At 49.0% G+C, this 27,295-nt stretch overlaps 1 protein-coding gene across 1 annotated transcript; it reads left to right on the plus strand.

Annotated features, from left to right (window-relative positions):
• On the plus strand, positions 1-27,276 carry VPS26C (VPS26 endosomal protein sorting factor C; the record flags this gene model as incomplete). Its single annotated transcript, XM_080696208.1, has 8 exons — positions 1-57; positions 16,391-16,534; positions 18,217-18,366; positions 19,604-19,684; positions 22,276-22,350; positions 23,671-23,821; positions 24,655-24,807; positions 27,194-27,276. The coding sequence occupies 8 exons, from the start codon at positions 1-3 to the stop codon at positions 27,274-27,276; spliced, it is 894 nt and encodes a 297-aa protein (XP_080552334.1).
• Positions 27,277-27,295: the final 19 nt, after the last annotated feature.

Genomic DNA, 27,295 nt, shown 5'->3' on the forward strand with positions numbered 1-27,295 from the left:
ATGGGGACCTCCCTGGACATCAAGATTAAAAGAGCCAATAAAGTTTATCACGCTGGGGTAAGTGGAGGGGTGGCTGCGCCTGCAGGTTCCGTTGTCTGCGGGACCCTGGGCGGGGCAGGATCTCCTGTCCATGCGTCCTCCCCAGGCCGCTGCCTTGTGCCGGCCGTGGAGGGCGTCTGCGGGGCTGCGGCTGCGATCGTCGGACCTCCTGGACATCCATCTTCCCCTTGGGCCCGCCTTGAGCTGTCGCTGGAGCACTGAGGGCCGAGGAGCCGAAGACCACCGTCCCTTCCCCTCCCATCGTGGCCGCAGAGATCTAAAGAGCGAAAAGGGCAGTTAACTTCGAAAGCTGAAATATTGGTCACTTGTGACAAAATAACAAAAAGTTGCTTTTTTTCCTAGGAAGGAATGGCATGTCAAAATGCAAATTTAGAATTAAATCCTAATATGTCAACACGTTTTGTGACACGGGCCTCCTCGGGCCTCCATTTCCTCATTAGCGAAATCAGCGTGTTGGAAATTTCCCCCAACTTTTAACCCTTGGAATCAATCAGTCACCCTGGAACATTAAAAGCGACTGCCTAGATTCTACTCCCCGGGGATACTGGAGATCTAATATACAGCTAGAGCTGAAATCACAACTAGTTCACACACACTCTGAAATGAAAATCAGTAGCTAGTTAGTCACATAAATGCAGAGTGGTGTCAGAAGGGATGGAGTTTCAGGCAGAGATCTTGAATGGGAGCTAAAACTTTTGAGTAAAAGACAGTTGGGGAAATCTGATATTTACCCAGACTCAGATGGCTCCTTTGTAAGGGAGGACTCAGGTAGTCACCACTCAGACCAAGTCCAGTGAGAACACCACCACCGGGACTGACTGAGGTTGTGTACGCCTTGGCTTGATGGACAGAAAAGGACACAACTCACCGATGTAGTATTCCTGCCAAAAACGTTTAGTCTGCTTTGGTTCATAAGGAAATTGGGCATATCCATTTGAGAGACATTCTTTGAAACATCTGGCTGAGATCCTTTAAAAAAAAGTCAATGTTAAGCGAGCGTGGTGGCGCACGCTTGTAATCCCCCCCCTGCGATTGGGAGGCTGAGACAGGAGGATCGCACAGGTTCGAAGCCAGCCTCAGCCACTTAGGCTCTCAGCCACTTAGTGAGATCCTGTTTCCAAATAAAATATAAAATAGGTCTGGGAGCATAGCCCAATGGTAGAAAGCCTCTGGGTTCCACCCCCCAGTACCACACATACACACACACCAAAAAAAGTCACGTGGCATGATCTTGCATGCCTGTAATCCCAGTATTTGGGAGGTTGAGACAGGAGGATCGCAGGTTTGAAGCCAGCCTTAGCAACATAGACTGTCAGCAACCTAGTGAGACCCTGTTTCAAAATAAAAAATAAAGTAGGGTTCAGGATGTAGCTTGGAGGTAGAATGCCTCTGGATTCAGTCTCCAGTGCCACCGGACAAAAAGTCAACGTCAAAAAAAGAGGCAGAGCCAGGCATGGTGGCGCACTCTTGTAATCCCAGCATTTGGGAGGCTGAAACAGGAGGATCGAGGTTTGTGGACAGCCTCAGCTATATAGTGAGGCCATCCGCAACTCAGTGAGACCCTGTTTCAAAAAAAAATAAAGACTAAATAGTGGTGGGGGTGTAGCTCAGAGGTAGAATGCCCCTGGGTTTTATCCTCAGTACCACAAAAAAAAAAAAAAGAAAAAAGAAAGAAGCAGAAGTTTCGAGGTTAAAAGACACTAAGTGCACAATTTTTGATAAAAATAAACTTAAATATGGGCTCTATGGTAGATCATAGTTTTGAATTGAAGTTGGTTTTTCTGAATGTGCTATTTGTAGTTTGGTTGCCTGGGAGAATAGCCTCCATGCTGAAATATTTAGAAGCAGATTTTCTCCATAACTAAACCTCAGCCCTATGTTGCGCACGTTCACCTCTTCCTGCTCGTGTGTATGGGAGAGGGTCTCAACAATGGCTGAGTCTAGTTGAAAGCTATGTGGGTCAACTTTCTTAGAATAACAGCTTCATAGACATATAGCTCAAGCATCATAAAGCTTACCCTTCTAAAATACATGATTCAGTGGCTTTGGTATATTTACAGAGTTGTGCGTTCATCACCAATATCTAATTTTAGAACATTTTTATCACCCCAGAAAGAAACCCTGTACCTACTACCAGACACTCCTTGTTCCCTCTTCCTCTTAGCCCCTGGCAATCACAAATCTACTTTGTGTTTCTAGGGATTTGCCTTTTCTAGACCTTTCATATGTGTCATTTCTTCCTTTTTATGGGACACACATGTTCAACCTGTTGATGGATGTTTATGTTATTTCCACCTTTGGCAATTATTGATAATGGTACTATAGACATTCTAGGACACATTTTTGTGTGACTGTATGTCTGAATTTCTCCTGGGTATATTCCTAGGAGCTAATTTTGCTAGGTAACTCAATGTTTAACTTTTTTTGTTTTTTTAAGAACTGCCAAACTACTTTCCAAAGTGCCAGTCACAAAGGGCACCCACTTCACTGTCCACCAACAGTGGCTAAGGGTCCTAATTTCCTCACTGTTTTGTATTCTTAGAACTTTTCTTGAGCTTGGAAATTTTTTAATATAAGGATAAAGGTATAAGCAGGGTGCGGTGGCACACGCTTGGAATCCCAGTACTTGGGAGGCTGAGACAGGAGGATCGTGGGTTCGCGGTCAGCCTCAGCTACTTAGACTCTCTGCAACTTAGTGAGACCCTGTTTCAAAATAGTTAAAAATGGAAATGGGGCTGTAACTCAGAAGTAGAATGCCCCTGGGTTCAATTTCCGGTAACATACACACACACACACACACACACACACACACACACACACACACACACACAAAGAATAAAGGTATAGTGACAAAAAACTATATCAACTTAGCCTAAGTATATATTCCACTTAAAAGTTGGCACATATTGCCGTGTGGTGGCACACACTTGTAATCCCAGCATTTGGGAGGCTGAGACTGAAGGATCATAGTTCACAGCCAGCCTCAGCTGCTTAGTGAGGCCCTCTGCAACTCAGTGAGACCTGGTTTCAAAATAAAGAATAATAAATTAGGGCTGAGGGTGGAGCTCGGAGGTCGAGCCCCTGGGTTCCATCCCCAGTACTGCAAAAAAAAAAAAAAAGAGACACATTTTATTCAGAGTGTTTACCCTAGCTGAGATGTTTTGGGGAGTTTTAAATAATGTATAAGTGATGAAAAGTAAGTTTAGAAAAGATACAAGAAATGGGCTCTTGAGATGCCTCAGTGGAAGTCTTGTGCAGCCAGGATGGTTCCTGGGGGCCCAAGTTGAAGACATGTCAGCTGTACCCTGAAGCACATTTCTTGGTGCTGGTGACAGGAGGAGAATCTGCGATTGTTGGCTGACAGCAGTGTTTCTCAAAAGCAGACCTTACATGATGATTGTAAAAGAAATCTGTCTAACATCTACTAAGGCAAGAAAGAAAAAAGAAAGAAAAGTTGTGAAACCAATAGGTCTAATGAGTCGACACAGGAATATATCTATGACCATGTGCAGGTGCTGGACTCCATGGTCTGCCCTCTGGGGTAGCTGGACTCTGGCTCCCGGAGCTCCATGTGGCAGGACCACGTCTGGCAGGTTGCTGGTGAGGACCGCAGGCAGTGCTTATTTTGAGTACAGCTTGCCGTGGTTGACAGGGGTGGCCCCTCTTGCCGGCCGGCTCCAGGTGGAGCTGATGGCATACACATTTCCCATTGTTTCTGTACATCTCAATAGCTCCGCCAGAGACTCGGTTACTAAAGATTTGGCTTAGCGATCCACGGACCCGCCAGAACACACTTGCTCCAATTCTCACTGTGTGCTTGAGGCGCCTGACCCTAACGCAGTAACATCCTGGGCTTCAGATTGTGAATGATCGTCACCCAAGCGACACTTACTTGCCTTGTAAATGTGTAAGGGCTCTTCTCTTTCTGGCAGAGGAACTTGAGAAACTCAGTCTAGGGGCGTGGCAGCCAACATCACTCTTGCTTTTCTAATGAAACCGAGGCAGTCAGCTTGAAGAACTTGATCATCTGACAGGGACAGAGCTGGAGCCCACCCAGATGGGTCAGATCCCAAATTGTGTCCATCCAACAGCCTGTTACACGCTCCCTACGAGTGACCATTTTATGCAAAATGGAGGAATTCAGAACATGGAATGGGTGATATCCACTTCCTATAAGTGCTGTAACTAACATTGTGATACTGAGGACTGATACGACTTTTACACTTGAATGTGGGGTCTCCCTGTATTTGTTCCCTAGGCTGGTCTTGAGAGTCCTCCAGCTTCAGCCTCCCAAGTACCTGGGACTATAGGCACGTGCCATCATGCTTACAGCCATGTTGATTCTATTTCTGTGCTTCTCAGCCATTTCGTTGTGGAAGCATTTGGATTTTGCAGATGCTAGAGGACCTAGGTTATATTTGGGTTTAAAAGTGATACTTGTGTTTTTCCTCCAGAACAGAATTTTCTTTGACAAAATTATTTTCTTTTCTTTTTTTTTTTTTTTTTTTTTTTTTTTTTTTTTTTGGTGGTACTGGGGTTCCTGGAAGCCCTTCTACCTCTGGGCTACACTCCCAGACCTATTTTTACATTTTTATTTGGAAACAGGGTCTCCTAAGCCAGCGCGCGCGGCTGGCTTCGAACCTGCGCGATCCTCCTGTCTCTGCCTCCCAAGCGCGGAGATTACAAGCGTGCGCCACCACGCCCGGCATTATTTTCTAATTATAGTTGAAGCATTAAAAATATATCAGCATAGTACAGACCATGTAAGAAAGATGTATAGGAGAAGGCCTCTTCCCAAATCCCCTCAAGTATCCACAGATGGTTTGTGTGTATTGCAGACATAGCTGTACACACACACACGCACACACCTGGAAACTTGTTTTGGCTTAATAGTGTGTCTTGATTTGGGATACGTGATCGTATCAACATATTTAGTCAATCTCAGCCTTTTTTAGGTTGTTACTTGCAGTCAGATTCATTCGGCCAGTGTCTGTTGACCTGGGGAGGGCTCCGCGGAAAGCCGATGGAGTGCTGCGGTAAACGTGTGGTTATGAGAGGCGCACACAGGAAGGTCTGGCCATGGCGGGAGGGCCTCTGCAGCTTATTGAACCTGGTTTTGAAAACAGCAGTAGACCAGGGTCTCATCCCAACTGCTTGGGAAGCCGAGCTTCGAGGGTTGTGAGTTCGAGGCCAGAGAGACCCTATCGTAGAATAAAAAAGTGAGAATCCGCATATTTTCAGAAATCATATCAGTCTTTTTTTTTTTTTTTACTTACATGTCATAATGCTATTTACAGCACTCCTAGGAAAGAATAACCTCTTTGCATATTGGCCCTCACCAGGAGTGGCGTTGTGAGTGAGCAGAGCGAGCCAGAACGTGTGGGCATTCGAGGAGCAATCTCAGGCCACTAAAAGGTTTTGCAGACACTCGTCCTCATCTGCGTTGGCAGCAACAACACGTTTCTAGTGCAGCTTGGCTTCATCCTCTTTCCAAGCTATTTCTCTTGAGTTTATTCTATTTTGGAAAACAAACAAAACTTCATAAGTTGGCTATTTAGCTTATTAAATTGTAGCTTCCTTGTTGAAAAAAAAATGCATGTTTCTTGCTAAGTACTGCTGTAGTTGTGTCCCACAAGTTTTATAGGTTAGGAAATTGTTATAAAGCAAACACTCTGTAACCCTGGAGAGTGGCAGGGGACCAGGAGACAGATGGAGTGAATTTGGAAGCAGAATCCCCCTGCCTAGATGCTGGCAGAATACATCGCTCAAGGGCTAGGGGTGTAGCTCAGAGGTATAATGTCCCTGGGTACCATCCCAGAAGAATGTCAAATCTATGATCAGGAAAAGACAACAACATGGGAATGTTTACTATAATTTAGTTGTAATACCATAATTCAGTTGTAGTTACAAACATGTCATATTTCCATTATTGTATTGATTACTTTCTGTTGTCATAAATTCGTTCCATGTGGCCACCCAATTAAAATGTTTTAATATTTGGTGGTACTGGGGTTCCTGGAAACCCTTCTACCTCCAGGCTACACTCCCAGACAATATATATATATACACACACACACATATATATACACACATATACACATATATATATATACACACACACACATATATACACACATATACACACACATATATATACACACACACACATATATATATATATACACATATATATACACACACACACATATATATACACACACACACACACATACATACATACATTTTTTTTTTTTAATTTGGAAACAGGGTCTCCTAAGCCAGCGTGGCTGGCTTCAAACCTGCGCAACCCTCCTGTCTCCGCCTCCCAAGCACAGGGATTACAAGCGTGCCCACCACGCCCAGCTAAAATGTTTTAATATTTGTATTCCCAGGCCTGGCAGTACTTGCTGCTTAGTACCATTTCTTAAAAGACGACTTGAAGTTTTAAGATAACACTTGAACAAAATTCCCAAGACTAATGGTTTTTCTTACTTTCTTTTCTGCTTTTTTTTTTCTTTCTTTCCTTTTTTTTTTTTTTTTTTTGGTACTGGGGATTGCACCCAGGATCATTCTGTTCCTGAGCTACAGCCCCAGCCTAATCCATCCTTCCTTCCTTCCTCCCTTCCTCACCTTCTCTTTTTTTTTTTTTTGGTGGTACTGGGGTTCCTGGAAGCCCTTCTACCTCCGGGATACACTCCCACGGGCTCCACTCCCAGACCTATTTTTTAACTTTTTTTTTTTTTTTTTTAATGTGGAAACAGGGTCTCTTAAGCCAGCGAGGCTGGCTCCGAACCAGCGCGATCCTCCTGTCTCTGCCTCCTAAGCACGAGGATTACAAGCGTACGCCACCACACCTGGCCCATTCTTTTTTTTTTTTTTAACTGTACTGGGGGTGGAAGCCAGGGGCATTCTACCTCCAAGCTACACCCCCCAGCCCTATTTTGAAACAGGGTCTCATTGAGTTGCAAAGGGCCTTACTAAGTAGCTGAGGTTGGCCGCAAACCATAATCCTCCTGTCTCAGCCTCCCAAGTGCTGGGGTTACAAGCCTGTGCCACCATCCTGGCTCACGAACCCAGGATATTTTACCTCTAAGCTACACCCCTATCCCTTTAAAATTTTGAAACAGGGTCTCACTGAATTTCTAAGGGTCTTGCTGAGTTTTGCTGAGGCTGACCTCAAACATGATCCTCCTGTCAATCTCCCAAGTACATGCCTGGCTTAAGGCAAATAATTTTTGAAGTGCATTAATGAGATCTGTTGTCTTGTGAGTACGTTGTTGGTTTACTCTGTGACTATAAATAACATTCTACGCGTCATTCTAGACAGGTGTTAAGATTCTTATTTTGGTATAGCCCCAACCTATACATTAAGCCCCTCTTGCATTTGCTTCAAATAGTCATTCCTAGGGCATGAATCAAATGAATACAGGAGTGGAGTTCAGAATTCCTGTAAATACGCTTTTCTCATGGGCAGTAGGAAATCGGAGACAATTGTCCAAAGCTTGGTCCCCTGGGGTCTTCTTCCCGTTTCACGGGGCCGGACCTGAACGCAGAGTTGTCCTCACACTACAGGGGTGAGCCAGTCAGGATGGTCAGAACCCCTCGTTCATATTTCCAGCACTCGGCTGCTGCTGTAGTGTGATGACGCACTAGCAGAGCCGTCGGGCTGGCCTTACTTCGGTCCTCGCAGATCTGGGAGGAGGTGGCCTGCCCCACCTCGTGGTTGAGAATTCAGTGGCTTGCCGGGCGCGCTGGTAAAAGCAGAGGTGTGAACTCGTGTCTTTTTATTCCCACGCCCAGTGTTCAGCGTGTCTCTGCTGGTCTCAGTTCTCATCTAGAGCATGTAAACGACACCTATTCAGAGGTTTGTGCTTTGAGGATTAATAAATGAGGTAATTTTCAAGAAACTAGCCATAGCCTCTGACCCACAGTAGCGGCTTTAAATAAAACCATAGTGGTAAGCTGGGTGTGGTGGCGCACGCTTGTAATCCCAGCATTCGGGAGGCTGAGACTGGAGGATCGCGGTTTGCGGACAGCCTCAGCTACTTAGTGAGGCCCTCTGCAACTCAGTGAGACCCGGTTTCAAAATAAAGAATAAAAAAATAGGGCAGAGGGTGTAGCTCAGAGATAGAATGCCCCTGGGTTCCATCCCCAGACCCTCAAAAAAACACACCATAGTGGTTTTAAATAAAACCATTTTCAGCCGGGTGTGGTGGCGCACGCTTGTAATCCCAGCATTTGGGAAGCTGAGACCTGGAGGATCACGGTTCGCGGACAGCCTCAGCTACTTAGTGAGGCCTCTGCAACTCAGTGAGACCCGGTTTCAAATTAAAAGAAAAAATAGGGCAGGAGGTGTAGCTCGGAGGTCAAATGCCCCTGGGTTCCAGCCCCAGATCCGCAAAAAAAAAAAATTTAAAACCATTTTCCTTATGCTGTGAGAATTGTTCTTTGTCTGCCGTGGTATTTTCGTCTGCTTTTCCATTTCTACCTGGCAGGAACAACATAGAGAAGGAAGGTTTATTTGGGCTTGTGGTTCCAGAGGTCAGTCCATAGTTGGCTGACTCCGAGTCAGACGTCACGGAGCTTGGCATTGAGGCGGGGCTCATCTCAAGGCAGCCGGAGAGCAGCCAGTCAGTGACCAGGGACAGGTGCACCCCCGGGGCCTGCCTCCTCCAGCCTGCCCCCCACCCCTGTGTAGGTTACCACCCAGTAGATTACTCAGTTTACTAGTCTTCAATGGGATTACCCACTGGTGTGATTGGAGCCCTGAATCAATCCTTTCAGCTCTTGGCATTTTTGCACTGCAGTATATGGGTGTTTCCATGGCCCAGTCTATATTCAGACTCTAACACGTGATATTAATCATGTTTGGATACCCCGCAGATGGCATAGTAAGTCCTTGCTGGGTGGTTTGCAGGTTGTCAGATACATGACAGCTGTGGACTTGGAAGGAGAGTCAGCCAGAAAGAAGAACATACAGAGATAGTAGCACTTCTGGAAAGCTGAGTGTGGCTTTGGTGTTGCTCTATGCGTTGCATGGTATAGTAATGTGTTCTTGATCAAAAAGTTGACTAAGATCCATCGGAAATATTACATTATGTTTTCAGTGCACTGGGGGAGCTTATTGGTTAGAAGAACCCTGCAGTGAATCTTCCTCTAATGTAAATATAATTCATTTGTTTTTATATTCATTTTACATTCTTAAATCTGGCACACATGCTCATGAAAATGACACTATTAAATATTATGGTTTTGAAACACATAAATAAGAGATTTCCTCCCCGGCACGGCCAGGTTACGGTGACATGGGGTTTACGCCCTGTGGGCTGACGACTATTTTCACAAAAACCTCCATATCTGCATTTTGTCTACTTGGCTTGCATGGAAGTTCTTGTTAAAAAATAATAAAAGAGGAGAAACTCTATACACAACAGCTCATTATTATGAAGAAAAATTGCACAGCTAAAATGCTATTAAAAATGCCTATTCTACTTTGTCCTACTGAGTCCTTAGTAAATGAATTATAAGTAAACGCCATTTGGGTAGAAAAATGTGCATGTGTGAGCTAGGAGGGATCTCAAGATAATTGTGGTGTGGTGGTGAGCCTCCTCGGAAACAGCCATCTACTGGTGAGAGGGGCTCTTGTTCACTTATGACCTAGTACTCCTGAGAGGCTTTCTCCTAAGTCATGACCTAGCTGACCCTTGCCTAATGGAGGAGAGGTGTTTCACTGAGCTGCAGAGGCCAGCTGCGAACCTGCAGTCCTCTCACGTACTGGGATTACAAGAATGTGCTACCACGCCTGGCATTTTTAATGCTTTTTCTTTTTTTGAGGTACTGGGGATTGAACCCGGGGCATTTTGAGTGCTAGGCAAGCGCTCTTCCTCTAAGCCACGTCCCCGGCCCTTTTCTCCTTTTCTCTTCTGTCTTGCTAGGTTGCCCAAATTGGCCTCATATTTGGTATCCTCCTCCTGCTGAATATTGTCATTGATTTTTCTTTTTAAGCGTTCTTAAAATAGTGGGGAAGTGACTCTCGGCTTGATATTTATGTGGCAGTGTCACGCGCAGTCATCTTTGTCTAACAAACTTTATTTTAGTCATACTTGTGGTCATATTTATTCGTAATTTAAGTCATTCTTAGAAAGGCCTTCCTCACTTTGGTATGATAAAGGCCAGTCTCTCTGGTTTTGTCCAAACCTTGTTTCAGTTTTTACATTTGTCTCTTTTAAGCTCACTAGTGCATTATAATCTCACGTAACAGCGGATGCATCATGACATATCCATAGATGAGGTAGCGTGACATGGTCAGTTCACCCCTGACCTCCCTTCCCTCCCGTCCTCTCTGCCGGCCTCCCTTCTGTTTTCATGAGACCCTCCTGTTCTTTCTGCCTTCCACCTGCGAGAGCAAACGCAGACCTTGACTTGCACGCACTTAGGGCCCTGCAGCTGGTCCATTTCCCGGCAGCCTGTGAGTCTGCCGCGTTTAGGGCTTACCCAGCGGCTTACAGAATGGGTCTTACTTCAGTTTTGTTTCCAGTTCTCTGGCCAGTTTTTCTAGTATCATTCATTGAGTAATCTTTTCCTTATAGATTTAAACACCTTTGTCATATTAAATTCTCATACTACCTAATTCTCTTTCTGGACTTTGCACTCGGTTCCATGGACCTTTCAGGCTATACACGGGCACCACACTTTGTGAATACTAGAGCATTATAATATATTAGGGCTGGTTTCTCTCATTTCTCCTCTTTTGAGAGCTGATTATTGCATATGAACTTTAGAATCAGCTTGCCTGGTCTACCCCCATCTTTTTCCGTCCCCCCAAAAAAGAAAAAAACCAATTCTGATTTTTTTCTCATCTTTTAGGATTGGGTTGTCTCTGTAGACTTAACTTCTGGGAAAGTAGGCATGTGAATTGCATTCAGTATTTCCTCTTCAAAAGTGTGGACTGGGTTTCTTTTTGTTCAGGTTTTCTTTTGTGACCTTAAGTTTTCATCATATGGGAATTGTAATTTTTTTTATTAAACTGATTCATAGTATTTTAACTTTTTGTTGCTTTTTATTTTTATTATTTATTTATTTATTTATTTGTGGGTCTGGGGGTGGAACCCAGGGACATTTGACCTCCAAGCTACACCCCCTGCCCTAATTTTTATTCTTTATTTTGAAACCGGGTCTCACTGAGCTGCAGAGGGCCTCACTAAGTAGCTGAGGCTGTCCATGAACCGTGATCCTCCAGGTCTCAGCCTCCCGAAAGCTGGGATTGCAAGGTGCACCACCACACCCAGCTTTTTGTTGCTTTTTAAATTGAGGTCTTTTCTCCTACTTACTGATTGTTGGTTTGCATGGGTTGCCTTTTGTTTTTGTGTGTGTGTGTGTATTCAGCTGACTTCTTTCCTTAACTTCCCTTCCTGTTGATAGGAGCTTTTCAGTGGATTACTTCTGATACACTGTCATAACATCTACAAATAATGGTCATTTTACTTTCTTTTTTTCTGTTTCTTGTGGATTTCCTCTTGAGGTTCATTGTGATAGCTAGTGCTTGCACTATAGTAATTGTATAGTAATAAAACTCCTTGTTTTATTCCTGACTTAAATGAATTGTGTCATATTTTACCATTAAGTTTAATTCTAACCTTTGGATAGGGCAGATATATTTCATCATTTGGGGGCATATCTTATTTTACTACAGATTTTATCAGGAATAGATATGAATTCGATCTATTCTCTATGGAGATTATAATTTTTCTCTTGGGTCATTGACCTATGACTTGTATTAGTAGTCGTCCTCAGTACGGAGCCATCCTTGCATTCCTAGATGAACTCCCGCCTGGTTGTAGTGTATTTGCCATTCCTGCTGGCCTCACACTCAGTTACCCTGTCTCAGCCTCTCACATACTGCGATTACAGGTGTCATCCCAGCAGGTGCAGATGCCTGAGACTGTCAATGAAAGCAACCATCGCTGCTGTGTTGGGTGAGGTGTGCACCCCAAGCCTGGCTCATTACATATTAAAAACACATGGCGCGGTTCATGGTCACCATTCTCATCTACCATGGCACTTATTTTTCCTGGTGGATGGTCATTATTCATTTAGTAAACATGCATTGCGTGCCTGCTGTCGCCCATCACTCTGCCCTGGTGGAGTTTATGTCCAGGAGTGGAGAACAGACAGTCAACTAAGTAGACAAGTACTTCTGTCGTATTTTATTTTATTTTTATTTTTATATTTATTTTTTGGTGGTACTAGGGGTGGAACCCAGAGGCTTTCTACCTCTGGGCTATACTCCCAGACCCATTTTATATTTTATTTGGAAACAGGGTCTCACTAAGTTGCTGAGAGCCTCACTCAGTAGCTGAGGCTGGCTTTGAATCTGTGCGATCCTCCTGTCTCTGCCTCCCAAGCGCGGGGATTACAAGCGTGTGCCACCACGCCGGGCTTCTGTGGTATTTTAGAAGGTGGGAAGGGCAGAGTCTGAGAAGGGGCGTGAGTGTTGGGGAGAGAGCGGTACAGTTTTAGATGGGGGGGAGCAGTCCGGCTTCACTACAGTGTTGTCATTTGACTGAGTTGGAGGACAAGGGAGGGAGCCATAGAGATATCCAGGGAAGAGCATCTGTGTACAAATGTACCAAAGCCTGCTGCTGTAGGGGAAACGGTAGTGACCGCCTGGCCCCAGGTGAAGGCCCCGGCCTGCTGTGTTGGGTGAGGCATTAATAATCCAGAGCCGTGTATCTTCATCTCTCCCTGAGAGTCTAGATAGTGCTTCTCAAATCTGGGGGAGAAGCTCTTGTTAAGATCTTGGGTATTAGCCCACCAGGGTGGCTCACACCTGTAATCCCAGTTCTGGGAGGCTGAGGCGGGAGGGTTGCAGGTTCAAGACCAGTCTCAGCAAGTTAGCAAGGCCCTCCGCAACTTAGTGAAACCCTGTTTCTAAAATAAAAATAGAGATAGAGGTGTTGCTCAGAGATTTAGTGCCCCTGCGTTCAACCTCAGTACCACACACAAAACAAAAACATCTTAGGTGTTGGTTAATTTCGGTTCTTTGGCAGAACAAACAAAAATAGCCTGTTTTTTCACAATCAGGGGTCCTGACTCTATCAAATCATGTTTCTAAACTTCCTGCCCCACGATTGGATGAATACTATATCCTTCTTTTGTTGGTAGGATTTGTTTGTTTGTTTGTTTGTTTGTGTGGGTCTGGGGATGGAACCCAGGGGCATTTATTTGACCTCCGAGCTACACCCCTGCCCTATTTTTTATTCTTTATTTTGAAGCCGGGTCTCACTGAGTTGAAGAGGACCTCACTAAGTAGCTGAGGCTGTCCGCGAACCGCGATCCTCCTGTCTCAGCCTCCCGAATGCTGGGATTACAAGCGTGCGCCACCACGCCCGCTGTTGGTAGGAATTGGATAGACCTGTATATTATGGATTTACCAGTTTTATCAACAAATATACAGGGTTTTTTTTAAGTTTTCTTTACCACATTATGTGTTAGCTAAGGACGGCAGAAGAGCCCCTCCAGGCGCAGCGTGCTCCCCTGCCTGCCTCTGAGCTACTTCCTGCTGGGTCCTCCAGGGGCTCCGTGATGTTACAGTTACCTGCTAGGCAGGGCAACCTGAGACCTGTGCCCATGAGAATAACTGCAAGCTTGTGGGCTGTTGCATTGTTTAATTCAGAAAGTTCTCAGAATCGCTGGGCGTGGTGGCGCACGCTTGTAATCCCTGTGCTTGGGAGGCGGAGACAGGAGGATCTCCCTGGTTCGGAGCCAGCCTCGCTGGCTTAAGAGACCCTGTTTCCACATAAAAAAGTAAAAAAAAATAGGTCTGGGAATGTAGCCCATGGGAGTATATCCTGGAGGTAGAAGGGCTTCCAGGAACCCCAGTACCACCAAAAAAAAACCAAAAAACAAAAAAAAAGTTCTCAGAATTATGTCTCACTTCTGGGACAGAAGAGTCAAGTAACTGAGAAATATACTAGTGGATTTAATTGGGGTGGTGCAGGGGATTGAACCTAGGGGTGCTCTACCTCTGAGCTACACCCCCAACACTTTTATTTTGAAACAAGGTCTCGCTAAATTACTGAGTCTGGCCAAGTTGCTCAGGCTGACCTCAAAGCTGTGATCCTTCTGTTTCAGCCTCTCAAGTACTCAGATTACAAGTTCATACTGCCACACCTGACTTAATGGATTTAGGTTTTTTTTTGTTGTTGTTGTTGTTTTTTCTTCTAATTTTCTCTTTGATTTGGGTTGTACAAAAAGTAAGAGAATTGGATTTTTTTTTTTTTTTTTTTTTTTTTTTTTTTTTTTTTTGGTGGTACTTGGGTTCCTGGAAACCCTTCTACCTCTGAGCTACACTCCCAGACCTATTTTATGCTTTTTGTTAATTTGGAAACAGGGTCTCTTAAGTCAGTGCGGCTGACTTTGAACCTTCGCGATCCTCCTGTCTCTGCCTCCCAAGCGCAGGGATTACAAGCACGTGCCACCACTCCCGGCGTGAGAATTGATTTTTAATTAAATTTAGAAGTTAAATTATGTCAGAGGAATTTTCATCTAAATCTGCTTATGAGATTTAAATATTCTCAGAAACAAAATGAATTCTCCCTGAATTCTGCTTAAAACGGAGATGATCGTGTTTGTTTTAATTTAGACTTTAAGATCTGGGAATGGTAGTGGGTAGCAAAATAATAATAATACTTAGCGGATTTAGGGTCACAGAATATTTTCTGCTTTCCAGTTTTCACATAAGGACTTGGTAAAAACTTTGATTAAAAAACTTTTTTATGGCCGGGCGTAAAATATAAAAATATAAAAATATAAAATATAAAATAGGTCTGGGAGTGTAGCCCGGAGGTAGAAGGGCTTCCAGAAACCCCAGTACCACCAAAAAAAAAAAAAATAACAAACAAAAAAAAACTTTTTTATTGGGTAGGTAGAGGAAATGAGAACACACATATTCATACTTTTATTGGTAATTGGCATCACATCACCGTGAAGGTCGGGGTGATGGACCACACATGCGCACAGCACCTGGGGGCTTCCCCTGGTCCCACCTCACTCCCTCACCTCCCTCACACACATTAAGATTGGCATCGACAGGTTCGCGTATGTACAGTCTGTTGAAGTGTTTCCTTCAGTCAGTGCCCGGGTAAGCGCCGTGAGCACAGTCGCTGCGGGTGGTAGTGGTTGACCTGGGGCAGCTTTGTTGCTGTCTTTTGGGGTCTTGACAGCTCTGCCCCACAGCACCATCTGATGACTGCAGTGCAGGTCCTGGAGGCCAGGTGCCGGGTGTGTATCGTGGATTCTGTGCTTGCGTGTATGCCGTTAGGCTCCTCAACTTCCTCTTCCACTAAAATCCCCTGCACACCAAGGCCAGCAAGTCCCGGGACAGGAAGTGAGTGCCAGACGGCAGAGCATGCGTTCCCGGCCGCTGGGCCCTGCCATGGCTCCAGATAGGGAACGGACGCTCTCCTGGGCACCGTCCCGGCCCCAGCGAGCCGGCGTGCTCTCTCCCTCACCAGGGTGCTGGACTTCTGGGCAGAAAGGCCACAGGCAGTGTGGCTGACCGCTCGTGTCTCGAAAATCACCACCTTTTCAGGCAGTGGAATTGAGAAAGACCCCCAAAGGCTAGTGTCCTATCATCTTCCGCCTTCTTTTTCTTTCTTCTTTTCTCTTTCATTGTTGAACCCAGGGGCATTCTACTGAGTTAGACTCCCAGCCCTGATTTGTTTTTATTTTGAAACAGGGTCTCGCTAAGTTGTGGAGGGCCATCAACCCTGCAGTCCTCCCAGCTCAGCCTCCCAAGTACGTGATCACAGGCGTGCGCCGCCATGCCCAGGTCTGAATCGCTTCCACAGGGACCACTGTGTCCATCTGTGTGTGGCCTCGGGTGAGCCTGCCCTCTGGCCCGGGAGTCACACTTGAGTTGGCATTCTCCCTGCCAGGCAGGCAGGTGTGTCTGGAGGATTCCTGCTGCTCCGTCCTAGAATCCAGGTCTCTGAATGTAGGAGTCTTGAGTGGATTGATGGTTGAGGAGACTTTCATTTTCTTTTTTTTTATTTTTTTTTTATTTTGTACTGGGGATGAAACCCAGGGGTACTCTACCTCTGAGCTACAAACCCAGCCCTATTTTTTATTTTTTGTTTTGAAACAGGGTCTCACTAAGTTGTGGAGCGCCTCACTAAGTAGCTGAGGCTGTCCGCGAACCTCCTTTCTCAGCCTCCCAAATGCTGGGATTACAAATGAGCGCCACAACACCTGGGCAGGAGACTTTCTTTTCCAGTGAACAACATAAAGAGCTCTGTGAGCTGACTGGAGGCTGCCCCTTGTCCCATAGGAAATGCTCTCTGGCGTGGTGGTCATCTCCAGCAAGGATTCCGTCCAGCACCAGGGCGTGTCTCTGACCATGGAAGGCACCGTCAACCTCCAGCTCAGTGCCAAGAGTGTGGGCGTGTTCGAAGCCTTCTACAATTCCGTGAAGGTGAGGGTGGCAGGGTTGGTGCTCCCGGGGGATGGTGTTTATCACTGCCTCCATTGGTGCGGGGGTTGTTCTGCAAGGGCTGGTGGTCCCTCCTACTTCTAGAATTGACTAATCAACCCCTAAGTATATAATACTGTCAAAAGTCTGCATGTTGCCCGGCGTGGTGCCGCACACTTGTGATCCTAGTTCCTGGGAGGCTGAGATGGGAGGATCACAGGTTCGCAGCCGGTCTTAGCTACTTAGCGAGGCCCTCTGCAACCTAGTGAGACCCTATTTCAAATAAAGAATTAAAAATAGAGCTGGGGGTGTAACTCAGTAGTAGACTGCCCTTGGGGCTCCAACCTTAGTACTGCAAACAAAATTAAATAAATAAATAAATAAATTCTGTGTATGTTTTTTCCTACTTGATATGGAGGATTCGGAGAAGTCCAAGTGGTCTAATGTCAGCCACTAACAAGACAAGCGCCCTCCGCTGAGCTGCACCCGCACCTGCGGCTGGTGGCGCTCAGCTCCCGCGGCACGGCTGTTGGTTCCCGGCCGTATAGGTGGCTCTTCTTGCCTTGGACACTGGGGTCAGGGGCAGGAGCAAGCAGCTGGCCCTTCCTTTTGTCATTTGAGGCAGTTTTGTGTCCCAGGCTGTAACTTTATCAACTCACCACTTCCTAAAGGCCGGGCTAGCCCCGTGTGCATGTATGTCGCTGAGGACTGAGCCCAGGGGCAGTCTATACAGTACAGCTATGCCCCTGGCCCTTTTTTTTTTTTTTTTAAACAAAGTTTCACTTAGTTCTGAAGGTCTCGCTAAGCTGCTGAGGCTGGCTTTGAACCTGAAACCCTTGTGTCTCAGCCTCCAAGGCCTGGGCTTACTGGTGTACACCGTTCCACCCAGCTCTGCATTGACTCTTGCCCAGGGAAGAACAGCAGAGGAAGGCTGCGTCCAGTGCTCGTTCAGGCGCTTCCCGTGTGTGCAGTTCTTATTTTAATCCACTGGCGCTGAGCGAGTCTCTTCTAAATCCTGGATTTCCTCAGAGTGCTGCTTAGAAACGTGAATCTTAGCCAGGTGTGGCGACACAGTCCTGTAGTCCCAGCCCTTGGGCAGCCGAGAGGGGGATCTCTGGCTAAAGGCCAGCACCTGCTAACGTTGTGAGACCCTGTTTCAAAATAAAAATCCAAGCTAGGGCTGGGGGTGTAGCTTGGATGCAGAACACTCCTGGGTTCGATCCCTAGTACAAAAGAAAAAAAGAAAAAGAAGAGCAAGCAGCCTGGCTCTCAGCACTCGTGCCCCTTGCTCTGGGGACCAGCGGAGAGGTCCACTCTGCCACCTGCTGAGGGCAGCACCCGCCGAGGAGCCAGGCCGCCATGACATAGGGAGGGGTGGGCCGGCGACACGTCGCCCTCGTGGCCACCTCCACGTCCTGCAGACAGGCGGTTAGGACTGCGGAAGGGGAGGTCTGGGCGGCAGAGCAGGACATGTGGGTTCAGCTCCTCCTGGGTACCAAGCCCCTCCGTGTCCAGTGTTATCAGTGAACCATGATTGTGCCAGAGGCTCACATAGCGGATCCTCCTTGCCAGTCCCAGGACACCGGGAAGCAGCGCCTGGGCCTGGGGTGCCGTGTCCTCGGGAGCCACCGTGGCTTGGGGGACTTGAAAGTGGGTGCTGACCGCGAGCCCGTGTCTCCTTCCAGCCCGTCCAGATCATCAACAGCACCATAGAGATGGTGAAGCCAGGGAGGTTTCCCGGCGGCAAAACAGAAATTCCTTTTGAGTTTCCCCTGCACGGGAAGGGGAACAAAGTTCTGTACGAGACTTACCACGGCGTGTTTGTCAACATTCAGGTGAGTGGCCTCACCCCACGCGTTGGTGCTGTAGTGCGTCTGCTAAAAGCCGGCGTGGCCTTCCACACAAAGGTGACCGGTGGCCCCGAGAACTGAACACCAGTTTCTTGCCAAGCCCCCTCGTGTCTGTTCTGTATTGATTTCTCATCTTGCCCTGCTACCTACACCCCGAGCCCTATTTTTTTATTCTATATATTTAAACAGGGTCTCACTGAGTAGCAAAGGGCCTCACTAAGTAGCTGAGGCTGTCCGAGAACCGCGATCCTCCTGTCTCAGCCTCCCGGACGCTGGGATGACAAGCGTGCGCCCCACGCCCGGCCAGCCGTGGCCTTCACTTTTGGTGAGAACCATGCTATACTTATTTCAAGTTCCTCCGTTTCCTTTGGCCTTGTTTCAGGCTGTGCGGACGCCCTCAGGGGCGCTCTTCCTTTTGGATGATGGAGATGCCCTAACTCCTTCCTGGCACCAGCACTAACTTGTCTATTTTATTCTCATAAATATCCCTTTGTTTAATACCCAGGGGCTATTTCTTTAACATAGGCTTGTATTCTCCGTTGAGCAAGCCTTGTAAAGGAGGGAAGTGGATTTATGACTTCCCTGCACCTCTGCCGGCGAGGGATGGCTTCCACAGCTGCTATTGTCTGGTGGCAGATGGAGTCGGGACTGGGGCAGAGAAGAGCCTGCCCTTCATTCCTGGGAAGAAAGGTGCTTTTGTGCTCTCCGCCCTGCGCAGCTCCCTTTCTAGATGAGACAGAACTTTGCAGGAGGGTTGAAAGTTAGGGACTTATTTGATTTATTAATTAAGTTTGAGTTGATGCTTTGGGCTGAGTAGATATCATTGCCCTGCGTAAAACACAGCACTTTAAAAATCCTCTAAACACTTGGGAGGGTTTAACTGGAGTTTTGTCTGCATGTGAGTTTCATGCGTTGCCTGAGAGAGCTGTTCAAAAGACACACGCAGAGGATGATGTACTTGGTTGCAAAAAACAGCTTTCTGTGAAGAAAAACAGCGCTCCCAGCGCCGGCCGCCGTGGAGTGGGCTGAGCAGTGTCCCCAAGTGTTTTCATTTGCTCTTTGTCATTTGAGGGAAACCCCTTTATTTTCAGCCTTAACGCCCCTGTTATATATCTTAATTTTATGTAGCACATCGACTGGACAGTTTTCCTAAAACACCCTGACTTGCCTCTTTAACTGTCAAGGTTTGCGCAAAGCCGCCATTCCTCTCCCTTTCCCGCAGTACACGCTGCGCTGTGACATGAGGCGCTCGCTGCTGGCCAAGGACTTGACCAAGACCTGCGAATTCATCGTTCACTCCGCGGTAAGCTCTCCTCGGGCTCTGGACTGTCCTGCGGGGTCAGGGTCGCGCCCGCATTCACCCCGTCGGCCACTTCTTACTCTCGTGGTGCAGGCAGAAGGGTGTGACGCCTACGTAGAGACAGCCAGAGGCCCAAGCCCGCAAGGGCGTCGCCCCAGGCCCATGTGGACGCCGCCTTCAGGTTCATGCCTCAGTGGAGGAGTCCCCCACCTTTATAACAAGCTTTAACAGCACAATGGGAAACAGCCCTGGTACAGAATGGCCAGCACTAACATGATCTTTAAACATGCCTGGGAGAGCCGGCATGTACCCCCGTACCCAGGAGGCCGAGACAGAGGGATCGCAGGGTCAGGACCAGCCTTAGCAACTTAGCGAGACACTGCTTCCAAATAAAAACCAAAATAGGACTGGAAGTATAGCTCAGGGGTAGAATGCCCTGGGTTCAACCCCTAGTACCACAAAAAAAAAAAGCCTTGGTGCCAGGCATGGCCGCATGCACCTTAACCCTAGTACTTGGAAGGCCAGGACAGGAATATCTCAGATTCCAAGCTACCAGCTTCAGCAATTTAGTGAGGTTCTCAATAACCCAGTGAGACCCTGTTTCAAATTGAAAGCTGAAATAAGGCTGAGGGTGTATCTCAGAGGTAGGACAAGCCGGCGTGATGATGCACGCTTTTAATCCCATTATTCGGCAGGCTGAGACAGGAGGATCACCATTTGTGGCCAGCCTCAGCTACTTAGTGAGGCCCTTTGCAACTCAGTGTGATCCTGTTTCAAAGTAAAGAATAAAAAATAGGGCTGGGGATATAGCTCAGAGGTAGAATGCCTCTGGACTCCATTCCCAGTACCACAAAAAAAAAAAAAAAAAAAGGGACACCTGGATTTAGATTCTTATTTAAAGGAGCCTTAAATTTTTTTTTTTTTAATCAGGTCTGGGGATGGAACACAGGGGGATTCCACCTCCGAGCTACACCCCCAGCCCTATTTTTTATTCTTTATTTTGAAACAAGGTCTCACTAAGTTGTGGAGGTCCTCACTAAGTAGCTGAGGCTGTCCGTGAACCGTGATCCTCCTGTCTCAGCTCCCAAATGCTGGGATCACAAGCGTGCGCCCCCACGCCCAGCTCAAGAGCCTTAAATTTTGTAAAGGAGAATGAGCCCAAACTCGGGCCCTGCCCAGAGCCGGCCTGCGGGGTCAGCCTCCCTGGACCCCGGTGAGCCCAGAACCCTGCTGGGGAGCATTGGGCGGGGCCCCATGAGCAATGTCCCGGCCCACCCTGCTCCCTGCGTCTGTCACAGGTGGCCTAAAGGTCATGTTGTTCTTGGTGAGTGGTTTCATGAGAATACCAAAGGGTGCTGTGGCCTGCAGTTTACAAGTTAAATATTTCTTCAAATACGGCAGGGAAGAATATTTTCACAGAAAGAATACAGCCGTGCATTGGTTATGTTAGAGCGTGTGCTCGTGAACAGTATTCCTTGGTAAGGCTTTTGGTGGGCGAGGAAACTTGGCAAAGCGCCCATCCGCTGGCTGCCAGAACTTACCAGCCTGGCGGATCCCGCCCCGGGTATCAGCTCCAGGCAGGCGCCCGGCAGCCAGGCTCGTGATGGTGTGACGCCGCGTCACGTGGGGATGATCGCTGCCGATGGACTCGTGACCTCCCTAGTTCAGTTAACAGGCGTGGCTCTTCTGGGTAGACAGCCGTGTGTGGAGCCCCGTGACAGTGGCCCCGTCCCCATGCCTGGCACACTGGCAGCACTGCCACTTAGTGAGCAAGTCACCGGGCTCCACGGGCCTCAGCTGCCCCAGGAGCCAAGGGCACCGTCTGAGCTTGAGACCAGTGCCTCGTCTGTTATGGTGCCGACTCGGCAGCCTGCAGGAGGCAGGTCAGTGTTGGCTCATGCTGAGACAGAGGGTCAGAGTCAACATATAATGGAATTCTGTTTCTATTTGTGTGTGTACGCGTGGGGGGTGGGGACAGGAGACAGACACTGTGACTAGGGGTTGAACTCAGAGACATTGTACCTCCAGTCTATAACCCCGCCCTATTTTATTCCTTTATTTCAAAACAGGATCTCACTGAGTTGCAGGTGATCTCACTAAGTTGCTGAGGCTGGCTGTGAACCCACGATCCTCCCGTCTCAGCCTCCCAAGTACTGAGATTCTAAGCGTGCGCAACCGTGCCTGGCTGCTGGTTTTTTTTTGAAATAAGGTCTTGCTACGTTGCTGAGGCTGGCCTTGAACCTGTAATCCTGTCTCAGCCTCCCAGTTACTGGGATTACAGGCACGCACCACCACACTCCACTTACTGCTCTGCTTCTGACATCTAACTTTAAAATTCTGCACCGTGAAGTCCCCCGGAAGTGTAGACGTTTCCTCCTCGTTTCACAGATGTGGAGGATACCAAGTCTTTGGGAGGGGACAGAGCTGGAAGCACAGCCTTGTCTCAGCATAGCGTGTTGGTACCGGAGCCCAGTGTCTGCGCAGCGCCAGGGCCCTGGGGCTCCCTCTCCTGCCCCTGCTTAGTAGAGGGGCTGCTGCCCTGGCCGCACGGCTCTCGGCCTGCCCTCACTCAGTGGTCTCTCCTCCCGCTTTAGCCTCAGAAGGGGAAGTTGACTCCGAGTCCCGTGGACTTCACCATCACCCCGGAAACCCTGCAGAACGTCAAGGAGGTAAGACGCCCTCACGCCCTGGCTCACAGCCGTGCGGGGCCAGACGGCCAGTTCTCTATGTGGGAATCGGGTCATTGGCAAGAGGAGGGTCCTCGTTGGTGTCTGCCCCTGAGTAAGTCGGTGTTGTCATCTGATTTCATGTTGAGCTCTGGTTACCTAGAAGAAGAATGTGTGTTTAAAGCTCTCGGCAGAATTTCCCTCCTTTCCTCTGATTCTGCACTTCACTCACTGGGCTGGACTGACTAGAGCTGGGGGCAGGTTGGAGGCTGGGGCACCGGAAGGTGGCGGCCTCCGCCCTCAGGAAGTGCAGCACAGGCCAGGGGGCCTCGTCCTCGCCGCCCCATTGAAAGCAGCCAGCTCCTCCAGTGAGCCGCACTCATCTTGAGACAGTCTCACCTGCCCACCCAGGCTGGCCTCGAGCCTGTGGTCCTCCTGCCTCAGCCTCCCGCGTCTCTGGGACGACAGGCGTGGGCCAGGAGGATTGTTCTCCTCTTAGAGACGCACTGCCCTTTCACCTTTCACCTCTGTTCTGTTTCGATTTGGGGGGGTTGTCCGTGTGTGTGTGTGTGTGTGTGTGTGTGTGTGTGTGCGTGTGTGTGTATGCGTGTGTGTGTATGTGTGTGTGTGTGTAGCGAATCCTTTTTCTTGCTTTTTGTTTTCCTCAAATGCTTATTGATTTAAAATAAAATTTTGAGAAATTCTTTGAAATACAATAAATGCTTTGATTTTTCAAAATTGCGCACTTGGGAACATTTTTCATGTGTTTGTTTATTTATTTATTTATTTATTTATTTATTTATTTATTTGGTGGTACTGGGATTCCTGGAAGCCCTTCTACCTCCGGGCTACACTCCCAGACCTATTTTATTTTTGGAAACTGGGTCTTTTACGCCAGCGCGGCTGGCTTCAAACCTGCGCGATCCTCCTGTCTCCGCCTCCCAAGCGCGGGGATTACAAGCGTGCGCCACCACGCCCGGCTGTTTATCTTTTTAAAAACGTGTGATGTCTTTACCCCTGCCCTGTGGCTCCGTCTTGCGGGCTGGCGATCCGAGCGCAGGTGCGTCGGCGACGTGGTCTGTCATTGTCTTCTGTGTGGATCATGTCCGTTGGGTTCTCCAGGTGAACAGAGCTGTTGACCATTGCAGTCTGGGAATGTCCGGTGAAGATGTAATCACTGGGCCTGTTTTCTCATTTTGTAAAACAGGTCCCAGTGGATTGTATAACAGCCTCACTTTGTTTTCAGTTTTTATTTGTAACAGAGTAATCAACAAGCATTTGCTACTTTTCCTTACACACTTGCTGTGTGATTGTCTGCTCTAGAGAGCTTTGCTCCCCAAATTCCTTATTAGAGGACATCTCACCTCGACCAACTGTGCCATCACCCAGCCGCTGACGGGGGAGCTGGTGGTGGAGCACTCGGACGCCGCCATCCGGAGCATCGAGCTGCAGCTGGTCCGGGTGGAGACCTGCGGTGAGGCCCTGGGGGCGGCGGGCGGCCTGGCTCTGCCTGGCGCTCATTTGGTCAGCGTTATGATGATGTGGGCGGTGAAGAGTAGGCCCTGTCTGTCTTTTGCAATAAATGCCTGTATCTTAGCTTGTTTTCTGCTGCTATAACAAAATACCTGAGACTGAAGCCGGGCGTGGTGGCGCACACTAGTAATCCCAGCACTCGGGAGGCTAAGACCAGAGGATCGCAGTTTGCGGACAGCCTCAGCCACTTAGTGAGGCCCTCCGCAACTCAGTGAAACCCGGTTTCAATATAAAGAATAAAAAATAGGGCAGGGGGTGTAGCTTGGAGGCCAAATGCTCCTTCCTGGGTTCCATCCCCGGACCCCCCCCAAAAAAAAAAATACCCGAGACTGGGTGATGATGTAAATACAGAGGTTTATTTGACTCACAGCGCCAGAGGTGAGGAGTCCAAGAACATGGTGCTGGCACCCGGTGAGGGCCTTCTGGCCGCAGAGTAAGGCGGTGGAGGGCATGGTGGGTGAGACGGCCAGCTTACCAAAGACTGCACTGTCATAACAGTGCTGCTCCACTGACAGCCACTGTCACCCAGAATGCAGTCACTTCTCGAGGCCCCACTGTCAGATACCTGTGACCTACCACCTGGGGGCAAAGAACACGTGACACGGGCGCACTGAAGTAGCGCAGTGTGCCTAGGAACGTGTGAGGCGGAGGGGAAGGACCGCTCTGGAGTCTCGTAGCACGAGCTGGAGGGGCAGGCCGGCGCGTTGACGGTGATGGGCCGAGCTGGGGAGGGTGTGGGGCAGCTCCTGACCTCACCACCTTCCCTGCTCCCAGGGTGTATGGAAGGCTTCGCCCGCGACGCCACGGAGATTCAGAACATCCAGGTCGCCGACGGGGACGTTTGCCGGGGCCTCTCCATCCCCATATACATGGTCTTCCCCCGGCTCTTCACCTGCCCCACGCTGGAGACCACCAACTTCAAAGTGGGTAAGCCATGGGCGGGCGCGGCCCGGCGGGGTGCTCGGCTCAGCCCACTGGGCGGCTTCAGTGGTGCCCGGGACAGCGGCAGCATGGCTCTTGGGGAGGTCGTCACACAGAAAGCCACGTCACTGGACCAGGGAAGCGAACGCCAGGGTGAGGGAGGGCTGGTGCGGAGGCCGGCTCTGCTGGTGGGGGGTCTAGGTGGAGACCCGGGTCGTGTACAGAGCGCAGCGTGGACGCGGGCGGGCAGGAGGGCTTGAAGCCCCCGCCACCCGGCCTCGTTCTCCCGGGGAAGCCGGGTGAAATGTGGGACCACAGGGTCCAGATCCCGTTCCAGATCAGCCTTGTCTGTCCTCCTTCCCCTGACATGCCATGAACATTGATGTTTTCAGTCTTCTTACCTAATGTGTGATTGTCTTGGTTTTGTTCTTGCTGATGTCAAGATGGGGCCTTGATATTCTGCCCAGACTGGCCCTGAACCCTGGCTCCAGCCGTCCTCCCACCTCGGCTCCCCGAGGAGCGGGACCCCAGGCGCGCGCCACAGTGCCCTGCTGGCCGCCAGGTGTCCAGGGGCACCTCCTCCTAGTGAGAGTCCTCACGAGCCAGCGTGGTGGTGCACGCTGTGACCCCAGGACTTGGGAGGCCGTGGTGGTGCACGCTGTGACCCCAGGACTTGGGAGGCCGTGGTGGTGCACGCTGTGACCCCAGGACTTGGGAGGCCGTGGTGGTGCACGCTGTGACCCCAGGACTTGGGAGGCTGAGCAGGAGGATCACAGGTTCCAGGCTGATGGAGTGACTTAGCAAGACCCTGTTTATTTATTTATTTATTTATTTATTTTATTTTATTTTTTTGGTGCTGGGGTTCCTGGAAGCCCTTCTACCTCCAGGCTACACTTCCAGACCTATTTTATACTTTTTTATTTTTGGAAACAGGGTCTCTTACGCCAGCGCGGCTGACTTCGAACCTGCGTGACCCTCCTGTCTCTGCCTCCCAAGCGCGGGGATTACAAGCGTGCGCCACCATGCCTGGCAGCAAGATCCTGTTTCGAAATTTAAAAATACGAGGGTTGGGGGTGTGGCTCAGTGGTAGAATGGCTACCATGAAAAGAAAAGAACAGTCATGTTAATAAAGTTCATCTGAAGCCTGGTGTGGTGGCACGGCACACGATTGTAATCCCAGCATTTGGGAGGCTGAGACAGGAGGATTGTGATTTGTGGATGCCTCAGCTACTTAGTGAGGCCCTCTGCAACTCAGTGAGACCCTGTTTCAAAATGAAGAATAAAAAATAGGGCTAGGGTTGTAGATTGGAAGTAGAATGCCCCTGGGTTCCATCCCCAGTATTGCAAAAAAATAAGTTCATTTGTTTGACACACACCCCCCCCAAACACCCACTACACAGAAGCACAGCCAGAGGGAACCACAGTGATGTAGCCCTGACCCAGCTGCTTTTCTGCAGCCTGGCCGAGAAGACCACGCAGAGCGTGCTGGTGAGCCACGCCCAGGCCTCACTGATGCGTGAGGAGGGGTTTTGGTAATTGCTTCTGCTGTTACTCTGCTCTAGGGAGAAATGAGGACTTACTCCCAAGGCCAGTACACTCTTATTAATGCCACACCCCTATATCTTTGGATGTGCGTCATCATTATTAGTCCAGGGAGAATCTCGTTTACCGTAAATGTTTTCTAAGACCGTAATTCAGAGCGTATGGCGGGCCGCCTCAACCCCGGGCTGGCCGAGGGGGAAGGGTCGCGCCTGCCACCGTCACCCGTGTGCCTCACGTCTCCCTCCTGCGCCGTGGATGGAGAGTCCCATGGCGCGGCTGGCCGGGGTGTTGGGAGCGGGACGTAACGTTTGTGAAATGCCTGGGGCCTGTGTACGGAGAGACTGTGCAGTGAGAGCCGGGTCAGACATGGCCCAAGCAAAGGATTTGTCTTGAAAGGCATGTTTAGCGTGTAGCCTGTGCTGTGGTATATGCCCACAGGCGCCAGGCGCGGACGGCACCCCCCCACTGTAGCCCAGCTCCCACCCCCCCTTGGCTCCCCAGCTGCTGTGGCCCCGGAGCCCCCGTGCCACAAGCCTCGGGTGGGCTCTCCTTTCATACTCTGGGGCACGCCACACGCGTTAGTCCAAAGAGTGCGGTGTTTTACTACAGAACAGCTCGGTTTTAAGGTGAGGAGGTCGGGGGCCATCTCATCTGCTCAGTTATCAGCTTGGAAGCAGCCTGGAACGTTCATGCCAGGAAGGAAGGGCGGTGCGGCCTCCTGGCTAGCTGGCCAGGTCGGCGCTGGCTGTGCTCCACGCGGGACACTATGTGGATGGAAACCCGGGTGGCGCGGCCCCTCTGGAGCTGGGGCGTGGTCCAGGTGAGCAGCAGCCCTGTCTCCTCTCCACAGAGTTTGAGGTCAATGTCGTCGTGCTTCTCCACGCGGATCACCTCATCACCGAGAACTTCCCGCTGAAGCTCTGCCGGACATAGTGGGGAGCAGGCCTACCAC

This window comes from Muscardinus avellanarius, assembly GCF_963383645.1.
Source record: "Muscardinus avellanarius genome assembly, chromosome: 5".
NCBI lineage: Eukaryota > Metazoa > Chordata > Mammalia > Rodentia > Gliridae > Muscardinus > Muscardinus avellanarius.